General features: G+C 38.8%; 1 protein-coding gene across 1 annotated transcript in view; it reads right to left on the reverse strand.

Moving 5' to 3' along the window:
- DEUP1 (deuterosome assembly protein 1) overlaps positions 1-21,992 on the reverse strand; it is a 427,064-nt gene that overhangs the window by 42,164 nt on the left and 362,908 nt on the right. The window contains exon 11 of the mRNA XM_044071821.1: positions 15,687-15,889. Coding sequence (XP_043927756.1) covers positions 15,687-15,889 — 203 coding nt within the window. The remainder of the gene's footprint in view (positions 1-15,686; positions 15,890-21,992) is intronic.

Here is a 21,992-nt window from a genome sequence, read left to right on the forward strand (position 1 = left end):
TTCACGCATGTCGCCACACAGAAGACGCTCTAACTGAGAATCGAACGGGCAACGTCTAAGCTAAGTAAAAGTTCTTATTTAAGTAATTATAACTTATATAGGACAGTGACATCAGTAATGATGAAAATATTATGTGTCATAGTGCTTATACTGCCACAAAAGGTAATTGGTTGATTATGTCTAAACCACCCATTCATTGGTTGGGAAGAATCAGCTTAACAATTGGTATAAGGAAGTTGCACTGGAGCCAATAAACTGAGCATAGCCTCATACTTCATCCACTGACAGTAATCAGCTGTCTCAAAACAAATAATCCCTCTGTATCTGCATAAAAACTATATTTAGAAGTCAAGTCATTCAAATGAAACCAAAGCATTTATACATTGCAACAAGTGCTTCACATCTTTTCAAATCACATAGAGGTTCATTAGATTTGTACAATCCTTCAGAGAGGTCACATATTACATTTCTAACTTCCTAAATATGCCGTAAGGAGATGATTAGCTATCAATATCTTGAGAGCCCAATTAAAAATTGAAATTGGGCAGATAGTTGATGGTAAAAAGTATTTCATTAAGTCCAATTACATTTATCAGAGTCTTTCTGGCATCATGTCAAAATATTTGTTTTTAGATCAACATAAAGTAGTATTATTAGATTCCATTTCATTCATGATACTTTAAGCCACAAAATTAACCAGCCAGGAGGCAATCTCAACTCTTGAACTGATTAAGATTTAAACGGCACTCTTCAATATCTTACAACTGTCTCTTTAGTCTCCTCCTTTTTAAGTCTGGTTTGAGTGGGTAATTGGTATTAAGGCCGGGGGATTTTTGTGCTTGTAGCCTCCAAATCCATGCTGCTTCTTCAAGTTCAACAAGATTATCAATGTTGCTTTTTATTGATAGATCTGATAATGGGCTGTAAACACCCGAAAGCGCTTATCACAGTTTGTATTTGTATTTTACTAAGGATATACGGCTTTTACTATGTTTTTTACATCTCCATGGTTTTTGCCTTGAACTGCTTTGTTTCTAAGAAGGCAAGTATATATATATATATATATATATATATATATATATATATATATATATATATATATATATATATATATATATATATATATATCCATACATACACACACACACACACACACACACACACATATATGTATATGTATATGAATATATATATATATATATATATATATATATCTATATATATAGATTACACACACACACACACACACACACACATATATATATATATATATATCTATATATATATATATACACACACACACACACACACACACACACATATATATATATATATATATATATATATATATATATACACACACACACACACACACATATATATATATATATATATATATATATATATATATATATATATATATATCGTGTGGAAGGGTCCCCCAGTAGGGACTTATCTTGCCAGAAAGAAGAAATGGAGCTGACCATTGATCCTTTGTGTATCCCAGAGATACTCACTGAAGGAAGGCAAAGTACTTCAGTACTTTCACACCCAGGCTGTTTTTGTCTCCTACTGGCACACAAGCTGCGACAGCTTGGGCTTCAATGTGGAGGGGAGCCAGAGACTTCTGAAGACTGGCTGTCGGTTATATTCTGGGCAGGATAAAACCCACATAGCTTAGTCTACTAAATTAGTGATACTGATGAACATCAAAGAATTATGATACCAAGTATCATCAGCAAAAACACTAAAGGATAAATCAGTAAACACAAGCAATAAAAAACAAAAATGAGAAAGCACACGTGTGATATACAACAATGAAATACATAACAGCACAAGTAAATAGTACTAATAAAAATAGTGTTATGGGAGTCTATCCAAGAATCCCACCTTAAATAAATATACAGACTAAGATACAGTTCCCTTCTGCCTACCATGATAAGCACACCACATATTTCATTTGAAACATAGTAAATCAGTACGTCCATCATCACCCCTGACTCAGACATTAAGCTAAAAGTTTCTGAAATTCTAACCATAGAAGTAGATCTCTAATACTGGCTTTATTTGATTGGATCCCTCTGCAGCAAGTTTGCTACACTTAACACAGAGCTACATCCACCCACGGTCGTTTGTTCAAGACTCTAAGAGGTATGAGATACAAGCTTTTCATTAAACTGGAAATAAACAAAACTTTATATGTAAATTCTGTTGAAATATTTCAAGTTGCACTTATAAAGCTGTGTGCAATGATACCTGTTTGTACGTCTCTGCTTTTTGTTCATGCTTTAGCCAAAGAAAGTTATCTGTTTGCACTTTTTTCAGTTTGTTCTGGGACCTTAGTCTTGCATCTTCATTTGTAGTTGTGTGAAGGTTGTGTATTACTGCAAGATTTTAGCATTGTGTACACATTATACTGCAGTTCTGTTTACAAAGATAGAATTACCTAATTTAGTCATTTATTACAGCATTACTGGTAAATTTCTGCATAGTCTGGCACCCTAGTCTGTGGTAAGATTGCAGTAGTGGTAGTATTGTGAATTCTGCTCCAGGATTTGTGCTTCAGAACTTTTTTATAGCTGTATACACCTGCTTAAAGTTGCATTCCAGTGCCTTTCTGTTTACCTTGATACTGGTTTTGACCCTGTTTCTTGGGTCTGCCTCACTCCCCACTCAGACATTAAGCTAAATGTTTCTGAAATTCTAAACATAGGACTAGAGCACCAGTTTGAATTTTTCCCAAATCTTCCCGTACTTCTCTTGTTGTGGTTTTAAAAGTCTGTGTCTGTGGCTTCTACCCCTTATGGTAATCTGATTTCCAAAGTCCCTCCCCTTTTTCAATGCACTTGTCGGTTGTGTAACCTATTCAGGCTCTTTTCCATCCATTATCTTGCATATATCCATAATACCATGTGCTTACTCAGCAAACCAGTATTGCACTTGAGTAAACCTCTCATATTGCAAAATATCTCCAACACATTAAAGAGCACTACTATCAGATCTTAGCATGATTTAACCTAGTGTAGTGACAAACCCCAGAGACCATTCAAGGAGACCTCTGTATAACCCAGTCCATGACCTACAGCAGCCCACCCAAATACAGGCCCAGACAACATGGATATGCAATTTCTTTGTCTCCCTAGCCAGGTTGGTAGATATGGACAATCTGAGATAAAGTATCAATTGTCTCATGTTCACAGACAACCATTTAATCTTTAAAGAAACAAACACAGTATGCCAGAGATGCACATACATTTTACAGGAGAAAAAATCTTGTATATAAATAAAGTTGTCAAGGATACAAACACTACTTCCACCACACGTAGTGTCCACCACAGAAATAGACCAACCTATATATAGGCACTACAACGCAGTCTTACCAAACTTCAAAGACCTCCTAAGCCTATAAAAGGCAATGCCTATCCTCAGCAATCTCTAAAGCACTCACCAAAAGCAAAACCAAACACCACACATATGCCTACACCCAATGGAGTCTCAAGAGCAAAGCCCATAATGTAAGCCAACACATTACCCATGAGTCTTGTCCTAGAGGCCTCCATTGTACGACACACAGATACCGCACTCACAAGACTAAACAAGGAGAAGATAATGGTCAGCTGCTTATCTGAAGCCAGGATCTGACAAGTTACCCACACACTTGAATCACTACACTACAGATACCAGTATGATTCTATCATAGTCTGTGTAGCTGTTAATGACCTGAGATGAATTTCCCTGGACTATATGAAGAGAGATATTGTTGAGATCTATAAATATTTGTCTCAGGCAGGTGCTTGCCTTGCATTGAGCAATATTCTACCTTCAGCAAGGATGATGCCACAGTATGAACAAAAGATGATTGACTACAATAATTGGCATAGTGTCTTTCCAGGGGGATTCAGTATTTGTCAGGATGGGAGGACATGGTTAGTAAACTGCATTATTTTGCAAAGAACAGTCTGCACCTGCCCCCTAAGGCTTCCAAATATTGGCTAAAACTTTATTCATCCTCTTAGAGCCTTTTTTAGGTAATGCCAACATAGCAAATAAAACCCAAAGTAATCTAAAGGTGTTACTGCTCAGTGCTAGGTGCCTAAATAAGAAACTCCACACCCTACAAGCTCTCCTTAGTCTGGAGAATATAGATATCTCTGCTGTTTCTTACACCTGGTTTAAAGCCAAAAAAGTATGCCAGCAGTGCAGGATTTCAGTGCTTCCACACATTTACACCATCAGCTGCATAGGCAGAGACACAGGGTGGAGGAGTCTCACTCTATTTTAGCAACAAGCATAACTCTATGTTGGTTAAACAGGATGATGTCCTGGAATTTATCCACATGCAAATCATTGCAAAGTCTCATACCATAGCCTAACAAGCTATAGGTCACTCTCTATGTCCCTAGAATCCCACAACTCGTATCCAGACCTACTGCAGACACTCACCATTAAACCAAATACCCTGTTCATGGGAGAATTTAACTACCCTTCTATAGACTGGGAAACATTCACTGTCTCATACTTGCAGGCACAATGATTCCTAGACATTATCAACACAAAGACCCTTTGCCAGATAGTGCGAACACCCACCAGAAGTTCAAACATACAGGACCTGGTACTCACCAGTATGGGATATTGCTGCACTCTCCAGTGTCACATCCTCATTGGTGAGGTCAGACCACAAAGCTATCTCCTTAAAAAAAACTCAAGTAAGTAACCCCAGCAAACCCTGTAAACAGTTAGGAACTATTCAAATGCAAACTGCATCATATTAATCGATAGTTTGTCAAAATTCATTGCTCCTCCCAACCCCACGTTCACAGCAGCCTATGAGAAATTGTTCACAGAGACCCTGTACAATCACGTAAATGGCTGTCTAGAGGCTGCTGTACCTACTAGAAGTAAGCCCAAAACAAACTCTAAAAGCAAACAGCACTGGTGGAATCCTAACCTTAATAGGGTATATAATGAAAGGAAAAAAAGTCATGGATAAAATCAGGAAGAGCAACTCCCACAATGATAGGAGCTCTCTAATTAAACTGAACAGTAAAGTAAGAAAACTAAGTATAACAAGGCCAGTTATGAAGTCAATATAGCATTACAGGCTAAAGACAACTACAAGGCCTTTTACAGCTATGTCCAAAACCTCAAAGGCAGTACACACCAGTGTGCTGAACTGGTGGCCATTGGTGCCACCTTCACTGAGCACAGCAACATAGTACGTTTGCTGGCTGACAAATTCAGCTCAAACTTTAGTGCTCTAATACCCTCTGCCTCCACCCAAGAAATACCTACTAGCATACCCCCCCAACTATTTAACAGGGATCAAGTCCTGGTGGTGCTTGCTAAGGCCAGAAACACAGCCTCAATGGGCCACCACAATATCCCAGGATGCTTCCTAAATAGCTTGAAACACGACCTATCAGGACCACTTGAGTCACTTTTCAGCTATAGCCTCAAAACACGCTTTATGCCTTGAGAATGGAGGACTGCACTGGTTATCCCACGTCACAAAGGTGGACCATCAACTTACCCCAGAAACTACAAACATATTATTCTGACTAATCTAATATGCAAAGCCATGGAATGAATTATCATGGAAATGATCAACAAAAACATAGGACACTGGACTCAGCCCAGTCTGGCTTTGTCATGGGACATGCCTAGTAAACCTGGTGGGCTTCTTTGAGGTCACCAAGGCAAAGGATGAGGGAAAAATGGTGTATGCCACCTACCTGGACTTGGATAAGGTGTTCAATACAATGCCTTACTTGGATATAGTTGAAAAAACTCTCTGAACTGGGAATAAACTCCTAATTAACTTGCTGGATTGCCTGCTAGCTCACAGCCAGGACCCAGGAAGTCAGGATTTGTTATACCATCTCCATTAAGAGACTGGTCACCAATGGGGTACCTCCGGCCTTTGTGCTGGGACTGCTACTATTTGACATCTACTTCTCAGAGGTGAAGGCTAATGTCAAGGGATGACTGCAAATTGTGAGCTATCATAGATTACCACCATGACACAAACATTTTATAAGAGGGTTTAACACAGACAAATGGCTGATGCCAGAGTCATGGACTAAAACTCAATGCCGAGAAGTGCAGAACAGTGCCTTTTGGGAAAACATCCACCCAAGCTAATTACCACATTGATAAGACACTCTTAAGAGCTAACCTGGTAGTCAGGGATCTGGAAATATATATGTAAACAGTAATGTGGCCAAAGTAGCAAGAAAATCATTCTGTTGCCCAGCTTATAAGTAACAGCATGGCATCCAGGTCCAAGGAAGTCATAATACTACTTTATTTGACCCTTGTCAGATGCATCATTGAGTATAATACCCCCTTTGGCATGTACTTGACCAGACATAAGTAACATTTGGATCTCCCACAAAGGATCCTTACTAGGAGAAACCAGGGTATAAACACATTGTCCCATATGGATCATCTTAGAGCACTATCTCTATACTCTTTCTCCTACTGGTTACTGAGAGGTGATCTATGCCTGGCATACAAGGCATCCTTGGCTCCAGCTCTGACGGACCTTTTCACATCCCGCAAAATGAACTGCATCAGAAACACTAGATCCAAGGATTTAAATTTTGCTTGTGACATAAATAAGACATGTTGATGAGACAGATATCTGTCTCAGAGGATTTTGGAACAGGCACCCCATCCACATGAAGCAGAGTCCATTCCTAACCCTATTTAAGCGTAACCTGTTCCAATGGATAGGAACTCAGAAATTCATGTCTCTGACAGAGGCAGACAGTAGTGCCCAAATTAACCCCCCCCCCACATAACCTCTAGAAACTTCTTAACTAACATACCCCATCCTAATAAATGCCCATGATACATAGGGACATAATTGGGTTGGACTGCACTGCTAAGTTTATAAAGGCCCTGATGGCTGTTAGCTTAGTATATACCTATAAACCTATACAACAGACAATTGTCAGAATTCACACTTCTGTTTTGACATTCTGGATTTGATTATTTCAGTCATGAACATCAAATCAAATACCATGACAAAGTCTATCCCTAGGATTCAGTAAAATTCTGACCACTTAATTGTCCAACATTGGCTGGTAAATTTGTGTGGCAACCAGAAAATGTGATTCAGAGATAGGTACAGCCACAATGAGAAAGACCTCCTTACTGGCTCATTGTCATGTCTCTGAGCTGAACACCATCACTGTCAGATTAGACCACACTAGTGCTTTCCCCAGGGGCACATGCATCACGTTAGCCAAGGCACCCCCCCCCACATGCGCACATGCATACAATCATTTATACATGCCTGTGCAAGCACACACACACAAACACACACTCTCTCAGACACACCAACATACACACTCGCATCCACTCATCCACAAACAAGACTCCCATACTTGATTACATTCATGGAAACACTTACTGAACACTTGCATGCACACACTAACACACACACACACACACACACACACACACACACACACACACACACACACACACACACACACACACACATTCATGCCCTGCAGACACATACACTTACACACACTAATGTACTCCCACCATCATATCTTTATTGAACTTACCTGCATTGTTAGTGCTCCCATAGGACTGAATGGGTGGCTGCCATGTTTTGACAGTAGTTACTTTTTACTCTTAGAATAATATTTTACTTGGCCACACAAACTGAGAGCCATGGACATTTGTGGAGGAGACACATGGCCAGTTAGAATAAGCTGCTTCCCTAGACTGCCACATTTGCCTGTGCCTTTGTCTGCAACACTGCTATCCATGCTGAGGTCCCCACAATGGGAAAAATCCTCAGCAAAATAATGGTATATGAATTGGAAAGGTTTAATGCAATGCTGAAACTTTCCAAGATAAGGTATCACATCAAGGTAAGCCTTCTTGAATCTAAGAATATATATTCTGAATGATGAAAAGTTGTACTGAAGGATATGGTGTGTGCCAGAACTTTGATTATGGGAAACATTTATTTTTAAAGCAAAATGTAGTTAGAAGAATAACCATTCAGATGCTCATTTTACCTTTCAAAATAGTATTCTAAATAAATGCATCTAATTTATAAAGTAGCATTAAATGATATATTTTGATAAATAAATGTTAAATTTACTGACTACTGCTGATTTTGGTTTAAAGTATTTATCCTAGAAAGATTATCACTGGCAGTGCTAATTGGCCAACGTGGGTCTGCAAGTTTGTGTGACAGTGATAATCTGTGATTCAGAGACACACACACACAAACACCCATGTGGAAAGATAGCTAAAAACAAGCTCCAACAGACATGCTCATGCTCTTGGAACCACTCACTGACAGATCCACACACATGCACAGTCTCACACAGACACACACACACACACAGACACGCAGACACACACACACACGCATGAGACCTTCAGTATATTCACCTTCCACAGAGTGATCACCCAGACAAATATCTACACATACATCCAAGCAGATGCAATCATGCCTTGATGGATAAGCACTCACATATATGTACACACACACACACACACACACACACACACACACACACACACACACACACACACACACACACACACACACACACAAACACACACATGGACAACTCCATGGTACTGTAGTTATGCTATGGACCACAGTACATTCCACTTTTTTTTAAATTTCTCCAAGTCTTTAGGGTTTCTAATACCATGATGGGAATAGACCCCATTCCTTAGTCAAAGTACATTCACTCATTCCACATGAGTGAATGGGTGCACGCTATCAAAAAACAGCATGCACTTTTTCTTCCTTGTGTACAAAATAAGTCAGTAGAGCAATTTTTTGTATCACTGTACTGTGTTATTGTGGTGATATTGCCATTTCTGGGGGAGAGCACTTGACTGATTTATATTAGCATCTCCTGTGGACTATGGTATTTGTATGCAGCATTCCTAACAAGAGTGCTTTCCTCACTACAGGCCATGCCTGCATACCAGTGCAGTTTGAGAGTAGTCTGTGAATCACTCTGCCTTATCACAGCATGGAAAGCTTTGGGGTTAAGACTTCCACAGAGTGATAAGCCTTTCTGAATCCCAGGATTATTTACCAGGCATTAGAACTGTCTTATAGACAGTGTCATAATACATATAGCATATACATTTTCACTAAGTATCCAAATTTATTTTATTTGTTTAAGATGCTATTGCTTAACATTGTGTATGTGGCAATTTGATCTCATGTTACTTTCCCCAGAAAATAGATTTACTGCAGAAGTAAAGAAAGGATACATGCAGGCAGATCAAGCACTTCCAAGAAATAAATAAACGCAGAAGCTGATTTATGATGTCATTTACTTAAAAGAGAGGCAAGAGGCTGCTATGAACAGGGTTTTGGTTTTGGTTGGTTTGTGTTTTTTTTTTTCTTTCTTTTTTGGGAGGTATCCTTGAAGTGATCTCGTGAACGTTATATTTTTTATCATACCCTTGCTACTATTTATCTACAAGAAGATCTGGAGTCCTACATTTGATCTTCAATTATTCTTAAAACATGATCTTCAGAGCTAGTGCCATGGCACAGAGGGATAAAACCCTAACTATAGCTCAGATAAGCTAGACTGTGGGATGGGAGAGCTCATCTGGGAGGACAGCATTAGTTAGAGATGCTCTCCGAGGGGAGATGTGGTCCACAAAAGGGAGTAGCCCTTGGGGACTGATGACGAATGCAGTAGTGGGGGGCAGGGAATTAACGGTAGGACATAATAAGCTGTCCTCAGCAAGCAGAAGCATTTACTGGCACCCCCCATCATACCTTTAAGATCCACTCCAGCCTCAGGTCAGTTGGATTAGTCCAAAGCAGTGAGGGAGGAAGGAAGAGCAGGTAGGCCCAGCAATGGAATAGGACACTGGGACAGCCAGACAGAATGAAATAGGGTGTAGAGGAAAAAATATATATGATCTTCAAAAGCTTGCCAGCTAAACTTCTGTAGTGCATATTTTCTGTGGTAGTGTATATTTTTACAATTGCAGTAGCAGTGAATACACAAAAAGGCCAAAGCACAAAGGATTTTTCCAGACTTATGTATCAAATGCTGGAAATGAACAAAGATTAAAGCTGACATCTAACCAGTGTCAGAATGTTCTAGTACAAGCAGTCATTGCACATGTGTCATGGGAAGGATTAGCAAAAAGCCGTCACAGTATGATCTGCCCTACCTGTTTCTGGATCCACTCCTATTGCAAATATGATGCAATGTTACATGTGCCTGTCTTTGCAGCCCCTAAAGTATCAGCATATTAAATGTAAATGTACAGGCATGTGACTATTTACACGCCCAAGGAAAGCATCTACTGTGTGATTTTATACTTAGGAAACTACTCCTTTATTATGTGGGTCCACAAAAATCCTCCATCACTCATATTATAATAATTTTGCTCTCTGAGTAGAAGGATGAGGTTTAGAGATAGCACTAACCTCTACAATTTAGTGGCACATCATACATAACTTGATAATGATGACACCACATCAGTCTTTTGATTATGTACAATACAAGATATGCAGCCATGGCATTGCCTGTCACCATTTCGAGACCCCCTGTGATAGATATTTATTGAAAGTTTTAATAGCTATTTTAATAGCTACAGTAACCAACATCTCCTCCAGGATGATTTGCAACTTCATGTAAGATGGGGATCATTTTCTGTACCAGTCATGATTTCACATGCACCTCCCAGCCTGAGTCTGGTGTAACTATCAGTCAAATCCAAGCTGTCAAAGAGGTTAAGAAGGTTTACTGAGGCTCATATGGGTTGCAGACATCTGTGATTTCACATGCACCTCCCAGCCTGAGTCTGGTGTAACTATCAGTCAAATCCAAGCTGTCAAAGAGGTTAAGAAGGTTTACTGAGGCTCATATGGGTTGCAGACATCTACTGGCTGAACTCTTTAATAAAGACTAGTACCACAAGAAACATATTGTCAAAGTGGTCCTTTCATTACTCTCTGGCCAGCTTAATGCTGGGATGAAAAGCAGTGGCTAATAAAGGATAAAACAATACAATTTTATTGAACAAAAATAGTTAATAAGAAAATAGCAATTTTTATTCCTAACACTTATTTAATACAATAGTGCGTCTGTCTTTGGTTTTCACTGCTTTATTTTGTTTGACATTTGGAGCATAATGCACATAACACAATCCACAAAGGCTGCTCATCCATTACTATAACCCCTTCCTTTTACAGTGAGTATGTTATTTTTCAGAAAAAAAACAAGTTTATATCAAAAGACTTTTTATTCCTCTAAGGTATTATGAAGTCTAAATCTTCCCTTGCCTACACTTCTGCAACATGTAAACAAAGAAAAGCCACAGTGTAATATTCAGAAAGGTTAGCTTCATAGTGCTAATAGTGCTGTGCTGAGCATGATAGTAGCGCTATGGACCTAACTAGTGGTTCAGCGACATGCTAGTCACACGGAACAAAAGCTCATTAGTGAGTTCTTTGCACATCTCTGAAATGGACAAAATCACAGCTGGAATGACTGCACTATTGTTCCTCCTACCAGCCCATCATTTTGTTTTTGCACAGGCACCTACAGAAACACACACACACACACACACACACACACACACACACACACACACACACACACACACACACACACACACACACACACACCTTAACTGCTGTGGTGCTAACTGCCTCTATGCTTACATAAACAGCAGTGTGCAAATGTTGAAAAAGCAGCAAATTCAGTCCCACTCCTCTTGCTCTGAAATACCATGGTACGGCTTATATTTGAATCATTCTACCATGCTGATTTGTTCATGGGGTAAGGCTTTAGGTCAGAATACATGGCTCATTAACATTAGCAGTGCCCCCTGACTGCTGTGTACACATGTGGTGTTACTCAGTAGATTGCTGCAGAATTACTAGTCCCAGGTTTCATAGTGTTGTAGTTTCAGAAGTCTTTGAATGGGACACTTGTAGTCCACTGAACAGCTTTGTTAGAAACAGGGTTTGCACAGCGTGCTAAGTGTTTTCGAATACCACCTCTTATAGTCTGCTCTCTTACAGATTATACACTGACTGCATATTGTTATTGAATTTAGCCAGACATCCTCTAGATGGTTACAGCTGTATTTCTGTAAACAGATATAACTTCCCTTGTCAGCCTAAACATAATGGTATGCACTGAGGCTTAAACATAGATCATCCATTAAACTGCTTCCTATAACTACTTGCTCACCCCACTGCTTTTCTCAGACCAAATTTTGCATGCTATTACATGTTGTTGCCAAATTTATTTCCTTATCTGTTGAAGTACAGGTGCTTGAAGGTGTTATTGAGTTCCATGAAGTAATCATCTAGCCAATAACTAGAAAAGAAAATATTTCAGTCTTAGCCAGCATGAAGTAAAATAATTAAAACTCACAAGACCCTACAGCAGCCATTTACTCTCCTCACTGGACTAATGTGAATTAAAATATGTGACCCTTTGTGTTATTTTTGCTTTGCTGGCATCTTAGATATGAATATTAGCAGTGTCTGTTTATTACTATGGGTTGGACTTCTGCTTTCAAAATTCACACATTCTTATGAGAGCCACTGACTGTGCTGCTTTATATTGCTGGGATTCAAGGATGAGAGATTATTCAGTCTGCTTTTAATCCTTCATTGAGTATCCTTTATAGTCTCTTATGCTTGTGTGTTGAAATGATAGACAGCTGGTGTTGCTGTACCCATCCCCAATCTCCCTAAGCTCGCCCCAAATTGCTTTATCCAGTAATTGCCAAATCCAGTTCCGTAGCTTTGGCTTGAACATGTGTATGTATGATTAAGATTCCTTTTATTCATTCTACCTCCTGGATCTCATCCTTCCTTTTTACAGAGTGTCTGGAGACTCTGCTGACAATGTGATACTGACATTTCACTGCTGCTTCAAGAAATGACAATATTTGCACAGATACTGCTGACAGCTGGGAAATAATATACAGCATTTTGCTATTTATTAAAAATTTGCATTCATTTTACAAGCACTGTGATCACAGGATGCAGCACCTAAAGAAATGTAAGTGATGAAAAGCTTGTTAATATTGCTTAATGTTGTGCTAACTTCTGTGGTACACTTATTGTTTAATAGAAAGCAGGTATGCTACTGCGTGCAACTGCTCTTGGTTGCAATACTTTGGTTTTCTGCAACACGTAAGTGTCAAGTGTTTAAAACAAGTGTCTACACTTGCATGCCACCCACCATACTGAGTACGTACATTTCATCACATGTACAGCCAACATAATAAAATGACCTGCAATGCCCATTCACTGCCAAAAACAGTAGAGAACAGAGGTCTAACATGCATGTTACAATAGAGCTAGCTTAATCTTTCAGACATCATAAGCCATTTATCTTGAGCTAATAAGAAGTTGATTGTACATAGGAAGTGAGTAGAGGACATATGGCTTCCCTCCTACTGGCTAAAAGAGACATAAAAATACCTGTGTGAGGAAAAACATTTCTTGGTGAATATCTTGGATACTCAGGGATACAGATTCCTGAAAAAGAGGAAATTGTGTGTGTGTGTGTGTGTGTGTGTGTGTGTGTGTGTGTGTGTGTCTGTGTGAGAGCATCTCCTAAACTATCTAGGAGTTTTGAGATGGTAGCTTATGAGAGGGTCAGTTGTAGCCCACCTGCCTTCTGAGCTTTTAACCCGTACTGTCCAAGAAGACACCCAAGAAATTAAAGTGCCACTTATCTACATTTCTGAAGCTGAAGAAGCACAAGGAAGAACTGATTGAGCCAAGGTCAGAGCTGAATTATGGAAATGATGATGCTAATAACAACAAAGAGGAAGTGGAACTGATTATGGGAAGAGGAACAATGTTTCCTTGTAATCTGCTACCTTATTCTTCTCATGATTCCAAGCTTGGGAGAAAATTAGGTTCCCTGCAACAGGCATAAAGGATGGCCTTTGACTCATTCTGCAAACTTTTTGGTAAGGATGTAGGTTTTCAGGGTCAGTAAGCAGTGTTTTACTGTTTTCAGACCGATGGGTTGATAAAATAATGCAGGGTTCATTCATATGTGACATTACAAAACTAGGCTCTTGATCAGCCATTGACAATATCATGCACACTGCCTCCTTGGATAAAATGGAAAAAAAAAAAGAAGCCATGAGGTCTGTCAAAAATGAATCAAATACATTATTTTCAAATGCTAACTACCTTAGTGAAGGTTGTATGGTGGTAAGGGGTGCTATTTTCTATACTTCATGTTTCCATTTGTTTGTGATATATATATATATATATATATATATATATATATATATATATATATATATATATAGAACATCGAAGGTTTAAAGTGGAAGTGACAGGTAAGTGAGATTGTAGAATGTTGGGTGTGTATGCAGGGCAGCAAGGTGCCCTGCATGTTCTGTGTGTGTGTGTGTGTGTGTGTGTGTGCCATCTGAGTGTTGGCATTGCAGGTAGGGTACGGGAAATCTCCCGTTTAGTGCTACCGCATATAGCGGTAAATGGGAGATTTCCCTTACCCCACTGTAGTGCGATCTTGGAGTTGGAATATTAAAGTAGGGGAGGTGTGGGGGGCACAGCCTCCCACATGGGGGGTGCAGGGGGCAAAGCCCCCCCTGCATAACATAGTTTTTGTGAGTTTTCTGGTGTTTTTATGGTTCATTTTGAACCTTCGATGTTCTGAACATCGATTTTCTGGTCTCGATAATCAGAACATCGATGTTCTGAACATTTGATGATTCAAAGTGAATCCATATATACATATATGTCAGGGGGTTGCTAGCCTCGTACCTGTTTCAACACTTGCTAAAAAATACTTACAGTGTTGTGGATGGTCCAGCATATGTGCGTCTTTAGTGGATCTGCTGAAAAATCTCACTGAAGTAATAGCTACTTGCACTTACACTTTCTACCTCTCAACTGTCCAGATTTTCACAGACTGTCCAGATTTTTGCCTCATATTTTTGGGCTATTCCTCATAGAATTTGTGGTTTCAAGCAAATCACTGGGGGCTAAACTCACTAAACAATGACAGATATTTGAGTTTCAGTCTTCATATCCTTCAGAAAATGCATGCTAACACACCTTTTATTCTAGCAACTTTCAAGTTTTAAGAGCACTATTTGAATTCCTATGTTTGGGTTTTTGTCCCCCACATTATTTTTGACATTGTCAAGATATCTTGTGGAAAAAGGTTGAGACATTAGTTTCAGTGAAATGATAGGGGAGGCCTACATGTAAATTCTTCCTCATCCTGATTCATGCTCTCTCCTTAAAGATGTCATAACGTGTTGAACAGCTCAGTTTGCCAAATGCAAACTGGATGACTTAACAGTTGGCCCAAATTGTCAGACTAAAACAATATTTGTCTAAACTTTTGTCATACAAATTACTGGCGAATATTGAAAGAATATTTAGAATGGGAGAATTTACGATGTCTAAAACTTCACCCAAGGTTCTATAATGTCTGAGTTTTTACAAAGGAAAGTATGGGGGTAATCCCAATAGGAGGTCAAGGGCTTGCTAGCATCTTACCTGTTTGTTTGTGGTCTGCTGTTTTTTAGGTTAACAGTCTGGATCAAATGAAGCTGTTTCTTTTTGACATTATTGTTGTAATATTGTGCAGTAGACCTCATTTAGTTGCACGTATAACTTGGAAACAAACACAATTCCATACCTGCTTTCATGTTCTTTTATCATTGTTGCAAACTGATTAGTATTCCTTAGTGCTGTTTCATATTTTTCCTGGCTGGTTGGTGAAAATGTTTCTGCTTGTGTCTGTAAATGAGTGACTTCATTCTTCAGCTTTATTTCCTCTAGCTGTAGTTTGTAGTTGGAGACCGCAGTGTTCTGTAACACTTGTAATGTACTGCTTCCTGTCTGAGCAAAGAAATAATACCAGTGTCTCAGTAATGGGCTTTCAGAAACACCATAATATGTGTCAGGAGTGTATTCCCTTTGATGGGGAAGTTAAGAATGCTTGACATGCTACCATTTCAACTTAAATAAGAAAGTTTATGCTAGTATTAAAACTACTGCTCATTGATCACCACTCACATCATTTAGTTTGCTGTATTCTGTAAAAGAATGTAGGACTGAAGATAATTTAAGTTACTATTCACTATTAATATACTTAATTAGAACTCAATAATTGTTTGCACTTCTGCAACCTGCACTCACTTGAACATTATTTGTAAAGGGCCCCCCATTAAACTCCCTCCCTCTTAACAGTTAGGCAGGGTTAAGGAGGTGCACTAGCCCCATAATAAATGATAATACAGAATATAGTTTGTATACAATGTTGACCATGGATCTTCTTACATTAGGAAGCATCAAGTGCATACACAATACATAATGCACCACATTCACAATGGCCAAATATGCATGGTCCATAATTCTTACCAACTGCCCTTTTTGCTGTGCTGTTCGTTATAAGTCTGGACTCATTTTGGAGCTGGTCTGTTATGTTTTTATACATATTATTTTACCCTTCATTACAATATGCATGCAAGTCAAGCAGTTTTTAAAAAAAGCTCTGGAGGGCTTCATTCTCTTGGCAATGTATGTGTGTAAGTAAAGGAAAGCAGATAAACTGGCACCTGTGATTTAACTATACCCACCAGGGGAAGAAGAGTTTGTTTTCTGTCTTTACAAATTGTGTGGGTGGGGCAAACAAAAGAGCATCATGAAAGGAAAAGCCAACAGGTGTGCATTCACCCATAGTGGCCCGGCACATTATTTACCACTGCGTATTACTTTCTTAATGGCCATGCTACTCACCCTCTAAAGAGCAGCTTCTATGAAAACATGTACCTTTTCAGTTATGGATAACTTCTGTTCTTTCTTTCCAAAGCTGCAGCCTAAAACCCAGTCCATAGATTTGCTTATGGGTCATTGCTTAATGTTATAGATCTGGTCATGTCAATTTTGAAAAAGAGAACAAGTGTCATAAAGAACAAGACAGTAAAGTGAAGGCTGCAAAAATACCCTGATGAACCTGGATAGATTCTGATCTTCTAAAGTGTACTTTCTATGCAGCAACCATGTGTTGTACTACTTTAAATTGTGAAAATATCCATCTACCTGAATCCTGAATTACTGAACTACAGGAAAGATGTATCTTACAGAAAATAAGTAATCTATATTTTGTGTTAGACTAAAGAAGCAAATATTTCTCCTAAAACTCACCTTCTGCTCCCCTAAATTTTCTGATCACACCCCAATCCTAAAATTCCCCTCCCAGACCCTAAACCTAAATTACCTGATTGCTTCCTCATTTTAAAACTCATCTCACACTCCATAACCCTAGAGCATTCCCCTCCCTCTCTCTAAACCTAAATTCCTCAATCACTCCCTAACCTCAAACTCACCATTTCCCACTCCCTTTCCTGCCACACTTACCTTGCTCAAACTCGGCTATGTGTTTTAGTGATAGCCAGCTGTTCCACTCTCTCCTCTGTGCTGCTATACCTTCCTGCATATGAAGTCAAGTTTAAACAAGATCAGCAACCTGTGCAAACTATTATAGAAACATTTCCTGGCAGCAAGACTATGGTTTGCAAGCAGCTTGGACAAGAACACATGAATTATACTAAAAAATATACAGTTAGCATGTAAAATTAAAAGAGAGTCAAGCAATATTAAAAATATTTATTGAAAAACACAAGCATGCACTTTAGGAAGACCTCACTACCAAACAGAAATATAGATACTAATTACATTTTAACTATGAAAACAAATCTAGAAATAGAACACATGACTGTAGGATCCTAACATCACAGCGATGTCTTCAGCAGTAACAGGTTTCCACACAATTAAGTTTGCATTTTAAAAATGATAAAAGTACCAAAGCATCTGGGTGAACTTAATGAAAACAAATTCACATAATACAGTCTCAAATGAAAAAAAAAACAACAAAACTAAAATTATACTCAGTGAATGTGTTTTCCTTTGCTCAACCCACACACACAAGGTCAGGAAAAATTCACCCTTGCATTGACATATTTGGAATTAGTGCTGTTTTCATTGATATTAACAAAAATGCTGATGCACAGTACTGGACTTCAAATAGCAAACCTGCTTCAGTTGCAATAAAATTAAAAAAGCCAGAAAATATAGTAGCCCCTTTGATTTGGATACCCGAGAGAAGCCAATTATAATTCCAGTCTCCACAGATGAGCCTACACCAGATCCTGCAAACTTCTGACCAGTAAATCTAACATTTGCGTAGTACATAGATTGCGGTGAATATGCTCCGATATCCGTAAAAAGACAAATCAGTTAAGCGCTTCTACAGTGCGAGATCTGATCTTAATAAATGTTAAGCATCTCCTGCTTCAGTTATTAATATCGGGCATTGCACTAGGCATTTAAACCAGCCAGTACTGACCAGCAAATGACAGCAGAAGAATAAAAAAAAAACGGATCTGTTTCTACCTGATGTCTGTCCCAGTAATGCGTCTCTGACTTTTTTGTAACATAATGGAATTTGTTACACTGTCTTTCTGACAGTGTTTTACAGCTTTGAAAGCTGGCAGAACACTTAATGATATTTTCCTGCAGCTAGCAGTACATGGAGCAGATAAAGCTCCATGCACTACAAAGAATTATGATTGGGTCACTGACCATAGCTCTTTATTATATATTCTTAACATGGATGCCAAGACTCACCTTTACAGCTTCACTCTTAAGGTGCATCTCTTGGCATACATGATTGTTGACTCACTTATTATTCTCTATATTATGGAAAGTTCTTGAAAGAATAAGTGTCCCAATAATTAGCAACAACAATTGGTAACCTATTGGTTTATCAGAGTAACACTAGCCTGTAGATCTTGTATCTCGAGCCTGATGACTTAATATTCAACATCCTTGGTTAGGATTTGAACATTTGCATTATTTGCAGTATTCAACAAAATGGTCTTGAAGGAGGGGTGAGACAGACGTATGATGAGAAGGAGACTGAAAGGAAGATGAAAAGATCCCAGATTGAGAGGCTGAATGTCAAGAAAGCAAGAGATACAGATTTGTGGAGACTGATAAGGCTATAATCTAGGACAAAGTAGTGCCTACAAATTAGAAATCAGGCCAAGAGACAAACTATACTCGATAGACAAAATTACTTCCTCAATATCCAAAACAAACATTCAAAAAATCCCCAAAAGTTTTGGCATGCCATTAACTCTCTCCTAAAAGCAGGCAAAACTACCACTCCCTCTCCTAACTCCACGAATGACAACAAGGACATTGCCTCCCAATTCAATCACCACTTCACTGAATCCATCTTAACACTATCCTCCCAACTATCCAAAACAACCCTACATATAACTCAACCAAATGCCCTGACAACATCCCATCCTTTATGCTCTCACCCGTTCCCATCTCAACAATTAAAAACACCTCCTAAAACTGAAACCTAACACTCTTGCCACTGACAGTCTACCAGCAAAGTCCTAAAAATAACTGCTGAATCCTTATCCTACCCTATTTCTATTCTTATCAATTGTTCCATACAAGAAGCATATGTCCCACAGCTATGGAAGGTATCATACATTATTCCACTGCATAAAGGCAGAAACTCTTATAAATACTCAAATTATTGCCCCATTGCCATTCTACCCCCCTTATCTAAAATACTAGAGAAATGTATACATTCTCAGGCAACACAATTCCTAAACTCACACCATCTCCTCTCCCCCACACAGCATAGCTTCCGACAACACCATAGCACAACCACCGCTCTGCTCTCTTTCACCAATCTGATCAACCAACATAGAAATAATAATAACTTTGTATCTGCACTATTTCTAGACCTCTCCAAAGCATTTGACATGGTTTCATATTCCTTAGTACTAGACACTCTGACATCCCTGTCCTTTGCCCCTTCCACTATAGCCTGGTTTAAAAGCTATCTGTCAAATAGGCAACAGTCTGTCCAATGGCAACGTGTACTATCCCCCTTACTCCCAACTATCATAGGTGTACCACAAGGCTCCATATTAGGCCCACTTCTTTTCTCCATATGTACCAGTAATCTACAGACAAATATAAAAAAACACATCAGAAACTGGGCATGTTATACCGACATGGACGTTATCTCACTCCTTCAACCAAGCGTACCCTCTCAACCACATACCTTATTCCCTCTCTCATGTATGGTGCCCCTCTTCTTACAAACCTACAAATCTCTCTGAAGTCTAAACTTGCTTCCTGCTACAATAAAATTTCTAAATTTGCAACTGGATCCAAATCCTCCTCACACCACTGCAAGGCCCTTCACTCCCTGAATTGGTTGGAACTACCCAACTATCTCTCCTTTATTCAACTCTCCCTTGCTCATAAACTCATATTCAAACCTTTAAACTGTCCCTCACTCTCCTCCATCCTCAAACTCCACCAGCCTAACAGACTTCTCAGGTCCAACAAGCAAAATCTTCTGGAAGTATGTAATCTAATACGGACTCCAGGTACATGTTTACTATCTTTCTCTCTTGCATGATTATGGAATTCCCTTATCCCCAAATTCGAACCACTAACAATCCTGCATCCTTTAAAAAACTACTTCATTCATATCTTTCTTCCCACTGGGAATGGTCCTGTTCCCTACCTACTTGACCTTCCTGTCAACCCTCACCCTTCTTATCTCTGCTTTTATCTCCACTACATTACTTTATATCTTTCTCTTTCTGCCTCCCTATCACTACATATACTGGAACTTAAATGTGCACTCTCTCTTATACGTTTTGTTACTTGCCTAACTACTATGACTCCCACAGATAATTAAATATATAATGTTCTACTGTCTCTGACTGTGATAAATAAACTATGTATAATTTTGAAGACTGTTGTATTGTGATTTTAAAAACTTGATGTACTGCAATTTGTTATTAACACTGTACTTGGAGCTTTTCTCCCCGGGCCTCCATTGAAAATGGGCTCATTTTTCGGTCCAATGGACTTTCCCGGTAAACAAATGGCAAATAAATAAATAAATATCCATACCACCACACAGCATGCTTCACTTATACAATATGATGATGATTCAGCTCTTATTTGTTCAGCTCCATCATTCCCACCCTACAACAACTCATCCAGGAATCCTTTAGCTCTGTGGAAAGCTGAATCACTCAGATCCAACTTAGCCTAAACCCTAATAAAACCAAATTACTACTTTTCACCCCCAACAAAACTATTTCCACCCATTTATCCTTCACTATTTCCTTCAAAAATGGCACCATTATCTCTCCCTCTGACCATACCAAACTCCTAGGCGTTGAAATTGATAGAAATCTACACTATGTACACATTTCATAAACTAAGTCCATAAAAAATGGGAACACTATATAGGCACAGGAAATCCCTCTCAAAACTAGCATGGATTATCCTAACCCAAACTCACCTCTTGTCTACCCTAATGTATGCTGCTCCAATTCTTACCCAGCTTAGAAAACTTAACCTTGTCAGACTCAACTCATGTTATAATAAAATTGCCAAGTTTGCAAACAACTCCACCTTTAGAACCCACCATTGCCAGGTTCTAAGGGAACTGCAATGGCTGGAACTTCCCCAGCTACTAACTTATCACCAATTAATCATTACCTACAATGTGGTAACACATCCAGAAAAATCCCTTGCACTAGACCAACTTCTCACCCACTATAATACAAATCATCCTCTCCAATCTTCTGACAAACCTCTCCTCTGTATCTCTAGGGCTAACAATACTGCAGGAAAAGCACTGTTCTCCCAATCCATAGCTAGAACCTGGAATAATCTCCCTCCTGCTCTGATTTCTGCCCCTAGCTCTTCTCACTTTAAAAACTCACTTAGAACACACTTAAAGAATAAGTGACTATGCCTATGTATTACATAAGTCCTCAAATTGTTCCACTTATATACCTCACTTCCTAATATACCTACTGTAGTATATATTACAATCTAGGTCTTCTCCTAATGCTGTTTGAATTTGTATACTTATTCTGTT

This window comes from Protopterus annectens, chromosome 5.part0 (genome assembly GCF_019279795.1).
Source record: "Protopterus annectens isolate FY-2018-M chromosome 5.part0, PAN1.0, whole genome shotgun sequence".
Classification (NCBI taxonomy): Eukaryota; Metazoa; Chordata; order Ceratodontiformes; family Protopteridae; genus Protopterus; species Protopterus annectens.